At 39.1% G+C, this 12,191-nt stretch overlaps 1 protein-coding gene across 5 annotated transcripts in view; it reads right to left on the bottom strand.

Moving 5' to 3' along the window:
- The window catches only part of CUL4A (cullin 4A), a 58,113-nt gene that overhangs the window by 43,613 nt on the left and 2,309 nt on the right, over nucleotides 1–12,191 (bottom strand). For 4 of the 5 annotated variants that reach the window (XM_061626682.1, XM_061626683.1, XM_061626684.1 and 1 more), the window contains exons 2-6: nucleotides 10,993–11,108; nucleotides 9,002–9,105; nucleotides 8,447–8,516; nucleotides 4,392–4,465; nucleotides 2,005–2,167 (exon numbers count right to left, since the gene is read on the bottom strand). In XM_061626682.1, coding sequence (XP_061482666.1) covers nucleotides 2,005–2,167; nucleotides 4,392–4,465; nucleotides 8,447–8,516; nucleotides 9,002–9,105; nucleotides 10,993–11,108 — 527 coding nt within the window. The remainder of the gene's footprint in view (nucleotides 1–2,004; nucleotides 2,168–4,391; nucleotides 4,466–8,446; nucleotides 8,517–9,001; nucleotides 9,106–10,992; nucleotides 11,109–12,191) is intronic. The other variant, XM_061626681.1, reaches the window with a different exon arrangement.

The following is a 12,191-nucleotide window of genomic DNA, read 5'->3' as shown; positions in this document are numbered from 1 at the left end:
TATAATGATGTGGCCCAAGGGGAAGAGATTTAATTATAAAAGCCAGTTACTGGAAGAACAATAAAATGTTTTTACTTGAATCATAGCTGCAGGTTACTTTAGCAACAGTAGTTTATACAGACCAATTGAAAGCCTACAATTGAAAAGCTTACAGTAGTGTCACACATCCATACCTAACCATAAAATCCATGTTCTCCATATTCAGTTGGTGGCCTTGAGATCCATATGTGTCCTGTTTGTGGTCAGATTTATATTGTGAAAACCCAATTTTCAAACATCTACACTTGTGGGCTTTTTTTTTTGTCTAAATCACTTTAGCATTGGCCACTCCCCTAAGTCCACCCCTTTTCAGTGATCGGTCCATAATGGTCGTTTGCTTTTCATGCGCTTTTTTGGAAGAGGGCAGAAACGTATCTTTTTTTTTTTTAATTACCACACATGCGCAGGTTTGTGGATGTGCAAAAGGGCAAAGTTAATGGACCCCCCCCCAAGTGCAAGCAAAATAAACATCTGGGCTGTTGCATATAATACAGTGCATACCAAGGATGGGAGTCGCTGGTTACTCCCGATTCTACTGAATTTGTCAAACTGGGAGGCAAATCCCTTTCTGTGATCGATTGTTTCCCACCGTTACCACTTTGAAAGAGCTTTCCTTCTGCCCAGTGCACCCACCAAATCTCCTCTTCATGCCTCCTCCTCCCAAATTGTATTAGATCCTTCACCACCCACCAGGGAGAAACCAAGACATCATCTGTCATTCAGTTTCAAGTTAGTAAAGGGAGGACCCATATTAGTCAGTTTTAGGCTTGGAGGAAAAGAACACAACTTATAGTGCATGAGTGCACACACACACAGAGTTCTGGCTGTCTGGAGGGAGAGAAGCTTATCTCCTCTTCCTCTGGTTCCCTGATTTTTGGCTCTTTGGTATGTTTGGCTCCCCCTCCCATCCTCATCAGCTGTTGGGCAGGAAAAGAGAGGCTTGGCTTGCTGCTGGATCAGCTGCAAGATCAATGCCACATTAAGTACTAGAGCTTGTTCCTCTCCATGCCCCTTTCCCCCTATTAGCCCAAAGGAAGCTCAGTTAAAAACCTCCTTTAAACTCTGTGTTTTCAATGAATTGTTTGCGTAATATTGCAAAATAGCTTTTAAGTGGAAATATTAAACATTTCATTAAACATTTGTGCTACAGCTACAGAAACCAGAAGGAGGAAGATCCCTGGTTCAGTACCGGAAGCAGGAATGAACTGTAAGGTAGAAGAAGGAGGTGTGGACAGAGGGTGGGATCTAATGTAACCCGCCCATCATACAAAAAAAGGGGAAAGACATCCCCACTGCACAGGTTAGAGTGGTTAATAATTGGGACAGAAATAATAATCAGTTTATAGTAGGGTTGGGGAAGTGAGAATTTAACTAGGAGAAAGTCCAAAATGTAGGGGAACGTCCTACAGACGACGGTGAATTAGAGGGTTAGATCACACCAAACAACACACAAGGGGATTAGATTGCAGATTAAAATAAGGTATGGATGGGCCCAAAGAGGGAAAGGTAAGAAACAGGGAACAAACGGTGAATATTCAGAAAGACTTTCATTCCTACTTCAAAATGTCGTCACAGGGTTATGTTCAACTCCTACTCAAGAGTTGACCTACTGAAATGAATGAACATTAGTCAGTCGTGTCTATTAACTTCAATGGGTCTACTCTGAGTAGGAATAGCACTAAATATCCCTTAGTGATAGTGAGATTACGACAGGAGTCCACACTTTGAAGCAGAGTGTTCCTTAATTCATCATGCCATGTGATAAGGTAATAACTTTCCTATAATAAGCACGAACATCATGCCAAGTTATAAATTTTAGCTCTTGTCTTTGAGCTGTTTCCTGAGAATTTGGGGTGGGATGAAAGGCCTCATCTTTTTACTTTCATCCAAGAAAGCAGAACAAAAAGCAGTGTAACTTTTACCTGACTATAGTGTTGTACATATACGGAAAGCTTCTATACTTACTTGCAAATCAGAGAGCATACTTAACAGGCTTCGTAACAAGCTTCTATCTACAGTTTCACCATTCCGTTCACGTTCAATCAACAGCAGTATTCCATCAATAGTTCTTGTTTGAACTATTTTATCATTAATAATGTGGTTTCTAAAAAGTTCCAATCCCATATCCCTGTAAAAATATAAGACTCACTGCAGCTTGATATTATATTAAATTACACAGTCTATAGACTTCCTTTTCAAACGTTATATCTCTTCTATTGACAAACATTAACAACTAATATCACATTATGCTTGTGCTCCACAGTATCTTGGCCTCCAGTTTACTCCCAAATATAATTTAAGCAAAAGATGCTCGCATGGCTTTAGAACCAGTCACCTCTGTAACTGACTATTCCTTTTGCACTTTTATTGGAATTCAGATCAACTTTATTATTTACAGACTTAGAACCAATATCAGGGGCACAGCCAGCTGCAAAGAAGGAGCTCTGTCTATATAACTATTCAAGTTATCAGAGTGAATTTTAGAAAATGCAGATTAAATAAAGTGTGATCAGAAATCACCTGCTGAAATTCCTTCTTTTACAGAGGCAGTGGAACAGGCATGGGGAATCTGGGGCCCTCCAGATGTTGTTGGACTACAACTCCTGTCATTTCTGACCATTGCCCATGATGGCTGCAGCTGTTGAGATTAGGAATCCAACTGCATCTGGAGGACCACAGGTTCCTATGTAAAGGTGTAAGGACTCTGACAGCTTGTGTTATTTGGTAATCTTACGGCCATCTTTGTAGCGGCATGAAGAGTCATTGGGCATCTTTACCAGTGTCATCCTATCAGAACCCAATTTGCTGATCTTCAGAAAATGAAACAAAACCTCTCCTTTTTAAAAGACTAGCTTAATGTTAGAACATTCTTCTCACGTGAAGAGTTCTGGGCACCTGTCAACATAGTAGTTTAATCTTTGTTTTACGGTAATATAACTGTCAATGTGGCTTTCCCCTCAGTAATTGCTCCCCAAGGGCCTTTTGGCAATCTCTTGGATAGTATGGCTGGGATCAAAAGAGTCAAGTATATAGCCCAAGCAAGTGCTTTGGGGTTATAACAACTGAAAATAAATGTTTTATTTACAGCAAGGAACTGCTCAGAGGTTTCAACAGAGTTGTATGCAAATTATCTTATAACAGCACAATAAGCTACCCAGCTATTTAAAAAATTACATCTTTGCTAATTTAAAGTAATTAACTAAAAAACCCACAAATTATACTGATTAGCCATTTATTCATTCTTGAAACTGCATAATATATGTACACTAGCTCTCTTAAAGTGTTATGAATTAAAACACCTTTTTTAAACTCTGCAAAGCAAGAAGAATCAAAACAAGAAGAGCAATGCCATATTCAAATGTTACAATAAGCCATGGTTTGTTGCAACAAGGACAAGCATATGTAAGCCTCTGGCTCACATGTAAGCTTCCCAATCTCCTTTGTATCTGAGAGAAAATTAAGGCTTCTGGTTTTGAAGAAAAAAAAACACCTTATAGTTCCCACTACATCCAAATATTATTATAATATTATAATATTATAAATATAGGAAGCTGCAGTTTATTCCATGCACAGTTAAGCAAGCATGTGAGCCTGAGGTTTCTTGTGGCTCATTCCTGATCACACAGGTTGTACTGAATCATAATTTAGCACAGTCTTCCCCAGTCTTGTGCCTTGCAGATATTGTTGGCCTCCAGCTACAATAAACTCAAGCCACCAAGGCCAATAGTCAGGGATGATGGGAGTTTTCCATCAACAACATTTGGAGGACACCAGGTTGAAAAAGATTAGGTTAGTGTATCATGCAAACACAGCCAATGTCAAACTGTGGTCAGGTGAAAAAAGAAGCAAAAGCTTCCACTTTCCTCCTCATACTTCAAACAAACTGGGATATGAAACCACGGTGTGATCTTGATTCACTTAAATTAGCTGTAGTTAGAACAAATCACAGCTTTACATATGCAAATATAATGGGCAACTGTGGTTTGTAGCAAACCTTCTCCACCTGGACAAAGGACAGTGCAAGCCTGAGGCTCATGACTTCTCATCCTTATGGTTCAGTGATACATTTGAACAAGGCCAGTAGGTAGATCACAATATGCGAGGCATAATCCTCCTCTACACTGAAATCTACTTGTCTGTATAGACTGTTCTCATTATCCCCAGGCTTTCTGAGACACTTCATAGGGCCCAAATACTCATAGCATGGCAGCTACACCCCAAACATATTTTACTAGTAGTTTTACAGTCTGCTATCCACATTGCGTATTACAGTATGGCTAATGCTAACACTGTAAAAACAGATTCACACACTGCCAACTGCACTGTCATACCGACTTAAATACTGTACCTACCATATAGAAGGTAGCATTGAATTCTGAAGTACATATGTACGATCCAAAAACAAAAAAATGCTTCTAATCATGATCTGCAAACAAAAATGAAAAATAGATTGAATCTTCTCTGCTTGTGTATTACTTCTACAATATACATTATATTTCCCAATTTTCTACCCTTACCAATACCCAGGATTATTATACATTCAGAATACATCTTAAAGTTGTTTGTCCCTTTCAGTAAACATACAGACTCTAGTTTTCTCAGCACCAATGTAAACCAAGTTTAACACAAATGTGGGGGGGGGAGGAAATAAAAAGTATTGCAACACCTTAAAAGACTAACAGATTTATTATGGCACTAAGCTTTGAGAGCAAGAATCCACTTATATCAGACGCATGAAGTGTTACGCTCAGCCAGTAGGTGCACATATGGGATGGAAGAGAAGGGGAGAAATTAAATTTAGCATCAAATGACCATGGAATGTGAAAATTCTACATAAAACTGAAATGTATTTAAGATAATTCGTAACAGCATTACTTGATGATGACACAATTATCCTATGTTTTCAATGTTAATTTCGGCTGTGAGAAGGGAAACTAATGGTTGTGTTTGGACATCATAGTAATTGAAACAAGAACGAGCTGCAGTAAGCATTGGCTTCCACACTCACTCCTTCCCCTCCTCTCCCTTGCTGTGAAACCTTGAGGAATTCAAAAGCTTTTGCTACCATTTTTGATTAACCATGATTTAGCATTACTAACTTGTTTCATACGACCCATAGTTACGATAAACCACAATTTGCTAGTTTTGAGTGAAATTACAAGCTGTGGTAAATAAAAAATGGAACCGAGAAAGCTTCCGATCTCTGTGCAACCATGCTGAAGGTGAGCAGAGAGCAGCTCATATGATTTACTGTAATATTCAAATGCAGCCAGTGTCTTGATTCAAGCCTATAGAATCAAACGTCTTGATAAATTCTAATTCAGCAATCTTGGACTGCAGTTTCCTCTCGACATTCCTTTGTTGAAGAAGAGAAGCTCCAGCATGAAATTGCTGAACCCAGCATCTGAACCCCTGCAACTGTATGCCAGTTTGTTAACCACAGTTAAGGACTAGCAAGGATACCATCTTGCACTGGCTCTTAATGCCTATCCACATGAACCTGCTTCTTCCCAGGACAAGGAAGAATACTCCCTAAGATGATCCTGTGCTATTCCTTGCACGTGCAGAATCATGCGGAGTCCATATGCACCAGAAGCAACATAGGCATTAGTATTACAGCCTTGTATTTAAGCACTTGCCTGATAGCCATAGGTAACAAAGACTTGTATGCAAGCAACTGAGCAGGCTGGTGCACGAGATATGAAGCACTGTGTACCTCCTCTGTACCCAGCACTGAAATTTTAGTATTACATTTATACCATCCTTTCCTCCAAGGCATTCAAGGTAGTACATATGGTTCACCCCTCCCCATTTCATTTCCACAACAACCCTGTGAGGTACATTTGGCTGACAAAAGGTGATTGGCCCAAGTTCACTCAGTGAGCTTGATGGTTGAGTGGGAATCTGAACTCAGGTCTCCTAGGCCCAATCCAACACTCTAACTACCACACCATTCTGGCTTTCCAGACCAGTCCAATATTAACCAGACTATGAGAGGAAGGAAGCCCAGTTCTCTGCACCCAGCACAGAAATGCAGTGGGCTGCTGCAGGAGAGGCAGAGTTCTTCATCTCTTCTCTGCCAGCCCTCAGCAAGCTAGTACAAATCTCTTTCCTACAAGCTGATCTGTTGGGGGTGGGAGTACAGGTTGCAGACCTTTCTCTCAAGGAGACACAATTGCAAAGAAGAGCTCCAGAAGACCAGAGCCCTTCCATGCCAGCCAATCTAAATGACGACTAGAGCTACAGTTGGCTACCATGCAGCAGACTGTAGTTCTCCTACCTGCAAATAGATTTGTTCACTGTTAGTATTCCTTGGGAAGTTGCTCCATTAAAGACATACTTTTCCAAGAAAAAGAATGCAAGTGGAGCCATAAATAGGGATGTTATCAGGATGAAGTGTAGCCAACACCAGATATTTCTGGGATATAGATTCAGGAAGACATCTGGTACAACACACCCTCAGGAGTATGGTTTAAACCAGGCCAGCACAACTTGTGACCCATGGAGCTGAATGAAGTGGCTCACTATGAACTTAACCACGTCTACATACAGAGTCAGGGAGCTATTAAGTACCTGACTGGCTACAATACATGGCTGGTTGGCTGTCTTTACCTTCCTGGATCACAAACTCTGTACCTTAGCTTACACTGTCCTCCTTAAATCATTTTTTATACAATCAAACATTCTTAAGCCTAACTTACAATCTCTTAAAAATGAATCATTATCACCTATCAGTACTGAATTAAAGACTGATTTTCTATGTAAAATAATGAACCATGGGTGGTGGGGGGAAGCAAATCTGACTTCTGAGGTTAAACATTCTGAATGACACAGTATATCATGTATTATATTTCTTACTGCAGGCTTCTTAATGGACCCACAAACTAGCAAGGCATGGTGGATGACAGAATCCAAGCAATGCCTTTTTGTATGTCACCAGGATCATCTACTGAACTAGTAAGAATGATTTTGAATTCCTACTTTACACCCTCTGCCTGAAATGTGCAATGTGCTTAGTTCTAAAATTATAAATATTTACGACTCTGCCGATCAACCCTTCCTCCGCAAGCCAGGTGGGAAATTTCTACAGTTTCTTTGCCCCTATAAGGTTTCTTTCCCTTCTTTTCTTTTTCCCCAGCAGAAAGTTTTCTTCTAGGAGTTAGTTCTCATGCTTTATCTGTGCCAATTGTATGGGTCTTTTTAAAAGAGGCCAGCCTTCTGCTCCGAGAACCTTGATAAGTGGCCTTAAAAACTATAATGAAGCTTCAAGCTTGTGCTCACTTGCTTCCTGTAGTTTTGTCAAAATGCCACTGCTTGGGTAAAAGAAGCAACTTTATGTAATTCAAACACTTAAGGGAATTTCATGTATTCCTCATAGTCAAACAGCTAGTTCCTAATGAGCTGCACCAATTTGCAATTAAATTTGAAGCCAGCATACTTCAAACGAGTTATGTATCTTCTTATTTGTGAAGAAGGTAGCAGCTCAAGCACTCTTTGCTTGGAAATGCTCTCTTAAAAAAAAAGAGGGATGCAGCTAGGAAATGAAGTTGAGGCAAGTTTCAAAATCTTTCAAACAACTCTCTACACAAAAAGAGAGAAACCAAACTAAAGGTGGCACTGTAAAAAAAATGAACTAAATGCATCACTTCTGCAAAGCATATAGAACACCCCAGCCCCTTACCCATTCAGTCACACTACAGGCTGGGGGGTTTTCCCCAAAAAACCAGCTGGTTATTTTTGTCACGACTGAGTTATTTATCCCTTCTCTAGTAACAGAATTAAGAAATAACCAATAGCTTTTCTTGTACCTCAAGCTGTAGAGTTTTCAAAAGGCTACAAAGGTCAAAGTTAATATAGCACTATCCTACAAGAATATAACTGGCTTTGGCTTTCACATTCAATCTTTGTAAGATTTTTCGAGTCATAAATACATACGTTAATTAGTTAATTCATCAGATAATCAAAATAGCCAAGCCACATGAATAGAAAATGTCCTTAATTTGATTAACTGAGGCAAACAAGAGAAGTGAATCTGAATTATTGGTAGCTTTTACGTGGCAATTGTGCGGTATAATAGTAAAGAGACTCAAATATCCACTCAGCCACGAAGTTCACTAGGTGATCATGGGCCAGTAATCAACTCTCAGTCTAACTTATGTCACAGGGCTTTCATGAGGATAAAAAGGACCATGTAAAGGGAATCTGTAGCCCTTCAGATGTTGGTGGACGACAAATCCCGTATCTCTGAGACCACTGACCATCCTGGCTGGGACTGACGGGAGTTTTTAGTCCAAAACATCTGGAGGGAACCAGGTTCCCCATTTTGAGCTTCTTGGACAAAGGTGGGATATACAAGTACTAAATTTAAAAAAATAGGAATATGCATTATGAACTACGTGTGACTTACCATTTGTCTGCAATGATCTTGCCAGCATTTGTTTATTTTCTTTAAAAACAGAAGACTGTCAAGAGAATCTGTATTACAAGGACTAAGGAAAATGCAGTTGGAATCTGCTGTTTCAAGATTTGATCTACATTTTTAAAAAATATTGGGTATTATAAAGTGTAAAAGTCTGTTTATGGTTTAGATTCTTAGCATGTTGGCATGTTGAATTATAAATATATGGAAGTTAATGAGATCATCTGCATAATTAATTTCCCCAGCAGTTTAATGAGTCTTTGCTTAGCTGACATTACATTCTGTTCTAGAATGAAGAAGCTATTGTTGACAATTCTTGAAGATTTTGGGAAATTATAATTTAAAAGTCAAGATACAATCCCAATCTATGTTACTCTTCAGAGAGTGTTTTCTGTATAACTATAATTACTGATATTGTGACTCAAAAACAGATAGTCTTTAGTGCAGTTATTTTTACTTTGGACAGATTACAGTGTATACTTTATTAACACTAAAACTGAATAAATGTTAGGCTGATTTTTTTAATATATATTAAAAGGATATTCTCTAAACTGCAGTATTTGTGTTTTCACATGTTCTTCACAGACTTGTCTTAGCTGTTTATACAGCATAGGTGATGCTTTATAAGAACAGACATTTTCAACAGCCTGGGGGGGGGGGTCAAAGAAAAACAAAAAACAAAATCAGGGTAACTTGCATAAATTCTAATGCTAACAGGTACAAATTTCAGACAGAAAGCCAGCCTTTTATATACACTTTTCAGGTGATATTCCCAAAATTTTAGTTTATATTCAAGTAACATTAACAAACATTAAAAAACCTCTCTAAATCTAACATTTTCAAGGATCTGCCTTAATTTTAAAATGCTAACACCTCTTTGCTGCAGATGGCAAAACAAAAAGAGTTTAAACTGAAGAGAAATGAACTACAGAAGAGATATTGGAGAAAATACAGAAAAACAGAACATGCTGGGAGGCAACAAAGCTGGTCATGTAAATGAACACATCAGTCCATGAAACATACATTCCTATCACACCTCACCTAAGAAAGACAGCTAAAAACACAGTGCAGTTTTGTATATGTAAACTTTGATTTCAGAAGCACAAATGCAATATGAGATAAGAAAGAAGGAAACTCAAGAATAAGCGTGAAGAGGTTTTAGTGGTGTTTTTATTCAATGCCACTCTCTTCAGCCCCCTCTCACCCGTTGTGGACTGGGTTTACCTTGATTCAGGCTCTTGCCCACTCTGACACATATTCAGGTTGCCACCACCATGTCCACCTTCCCCTCCCTATCCCCAGATTTGAGACACTTTTTCTTGGGGGAGGGATATGCAAGAGTGCCACAATAGATCTTCCCACCCTCTTCTGGGCAAGCCTCGGTTTGGCTTCCCTAACTGTTCCTGAAACTAGTAATGCAAGAACAGTCAAACTCATGGGAGAATTTCTGGGCACCAGATTCACCAGACACAGTGCTAGTAGTTTATTCTAGTACACAGAAAGTAGTATGGAGAGAGTGTTCAAAGACAGATGTTCAAAAGAAAATTAACCCCCCAATAAGCCTGCTTGCTGGCCCGAGAAAGGTAAGTGGCAATTGAAGGCAGGAGTGTGGGGGGGAGAAATGGAGTGAGATATCCTGGAAGAAGGCATGGATGAATGGATCTCTGAACAGGAACACTCCACACTGAATTTTTTTCTTGCAGCCCTCCCCACCCCACCCCACCCCACCCCCCATATCACAGTAATACCTCAGTTAACAAATCCTCCAGGAATGAAGCTCCTTTTAAGGAAGGTTTGTTTTTTTAAGGTGAAACTGATCAGCCAGTGTCTTTGCTTTGCTAGTGTGAAACTGACAAGCCTGTGTGTTTGTCTTGCATTAAAGAGATCTCTCCCAGGGCTGGGGAGAGAAGGATCCAATACAATTCAGAGGGAGAGGGGGAGTGGAGGGGGTGGGGGAGAGTGCAGGGTAGGAAGCTTTTAAAGCCCCCGTTGAAGCTGCCCCCACTATCTTTGAGCAGGTGTAGGAACCTATTCTTTCCATGTTATTCCTACCTCTGGTAGGAAGGTTTCTGTTAAAGAAGTAATGTCCAGGAATGCATCTACTTTGTTAACTGAGATATTACTATATAAATCTTTACAAACACAGTACTTCTATCATTTAAGAAAGGATACAATTCATTGTTTATCTCCTCACCATAATAGGCCCGAGCTACACAAGAGGCACAGGTGGTGATAAAACTGTTCCTCGACTGCACAATGTAAAATGACAGGTGGAGATTAGTGTGAATGCACCTCCACACACACAGAAAACTAGGTGTGAGGGAGAAGGTTGATAGACCCTGCTGATAGACTGAAGTGGCTACACTGTCCAGGAACAGATTTTCCACATTTATTTATTTTGACAATTTATGCACCACTTAATTACTATGCACATGAAGTGCTGTTTGTGTTACAGATACAAGATCTCCCAAATCTCTATTACTAAAGTATCCATCATGTTCACATAAATTTAAAATAGACCTTGCAACACTTACTTGGTAAAGCTCTTCAAGATTATATTGAATGGATGTACTACTCTGAATTGCTCTAACAGCTTCATGAAGCTTCTGCCATATGTCCCGAGTGTAATTATCAGGCAAAGTGGGTCTCTCTGCATTAAACAAACACAGAACAAGTAAAAAAAATAGTATATTCTATCACAGATTTACATTTCAAAATATTATGATAATTTTGAGTTGGGTTTTTAATATACTAATCAAGCATATTCCATTTCAGTTAGGAGACTGTAACCATCTGCAATAGGCAACATAAGGAAAGTGTTTTACAATTAGGAACACATCATGGTAGATATAAGATCACATGACTTTTCATGAAACATCATTCTAGACAAACATGCATTTAAATATACAAAAATCCACTACGTCAGCAGTTCTTCAACCACCACTTCAAATATACAAGAAAAAGTAGTTCAGTAACTAAATACCCTTATCTGCACATGATCTGCATTAAAAGTGTTCTGTGCATCACAGTCTGTCATAAGACTTCAGTGCTATGCACACTTTCTTAGAAGTAAGTCCAACTAATCTCAGAGAGATTTATTTCCAACTAAACACACACAGGATTAGGCTGTACATGTGGTGCAAGGAACAGGTATAATATGTACTTTATCCAATTTCTTGTCACCTGATTGACCGCGATTAGTGCTCTGCTTCTTTATGTTAGCCAGTATCTTATTAAAGAGATATTAGCCTTCCTGAAAACAATTTGGATCAGCATTTTATAACGTCCTTTTATCCCAGCTCCTCTTTCATTTTCAGAGCTTTTTTTTCTTATTTAAAGATGTTTCAGATGTATTTGTGCATCTGTACCCATGTATCACAAGCAGCCAATTTCAGTATGTGAGGATGTGGAGTGGATTGTTTCTGACCTTGCACAAACCCAGCTACTTCATGTCTTTCCTAGTTTTTAAAAAAATACCTACAAAATTATGGGTCTGTCTCTGGATGTAACTGCTCATATAAAGAATTATTTTTAAAAGGCCAATAACCCTCAGAGAAGGGAACACATATGAACTAGGATCATAAAAACTTTACTTTCAGAACAAGGAAAAAACACAGAGGCTGCAATTCTATGCACACTTACATGACAGCAAATCCCATTGAACACATAGGGACTCACTTCTGTGGAAATATGCATAGGATGGCCCTGAACATGTAATAACTGTTGCTGCAGA

Source organism: Rhineura floridana, chromosome 5 (genome assembly GCF_030035675.1).
Source record: "Rhineura floridana isolate rRhiFlo1 chromosome 5, rRhiFlo1.hap2, whole genome shotgun sequence".
Lineage (NCBI taxonomy): Eukaryota > Metazoa > Chordata > Lepidosauria > Squamata > Rhineuridae > Rhineura > Rhineura floridana.
The sequence above is the reverse complement of the archived record's forward strand: the minus strand, read 5'-3'. Positions and strand labels throughout refer to the sequence as shown.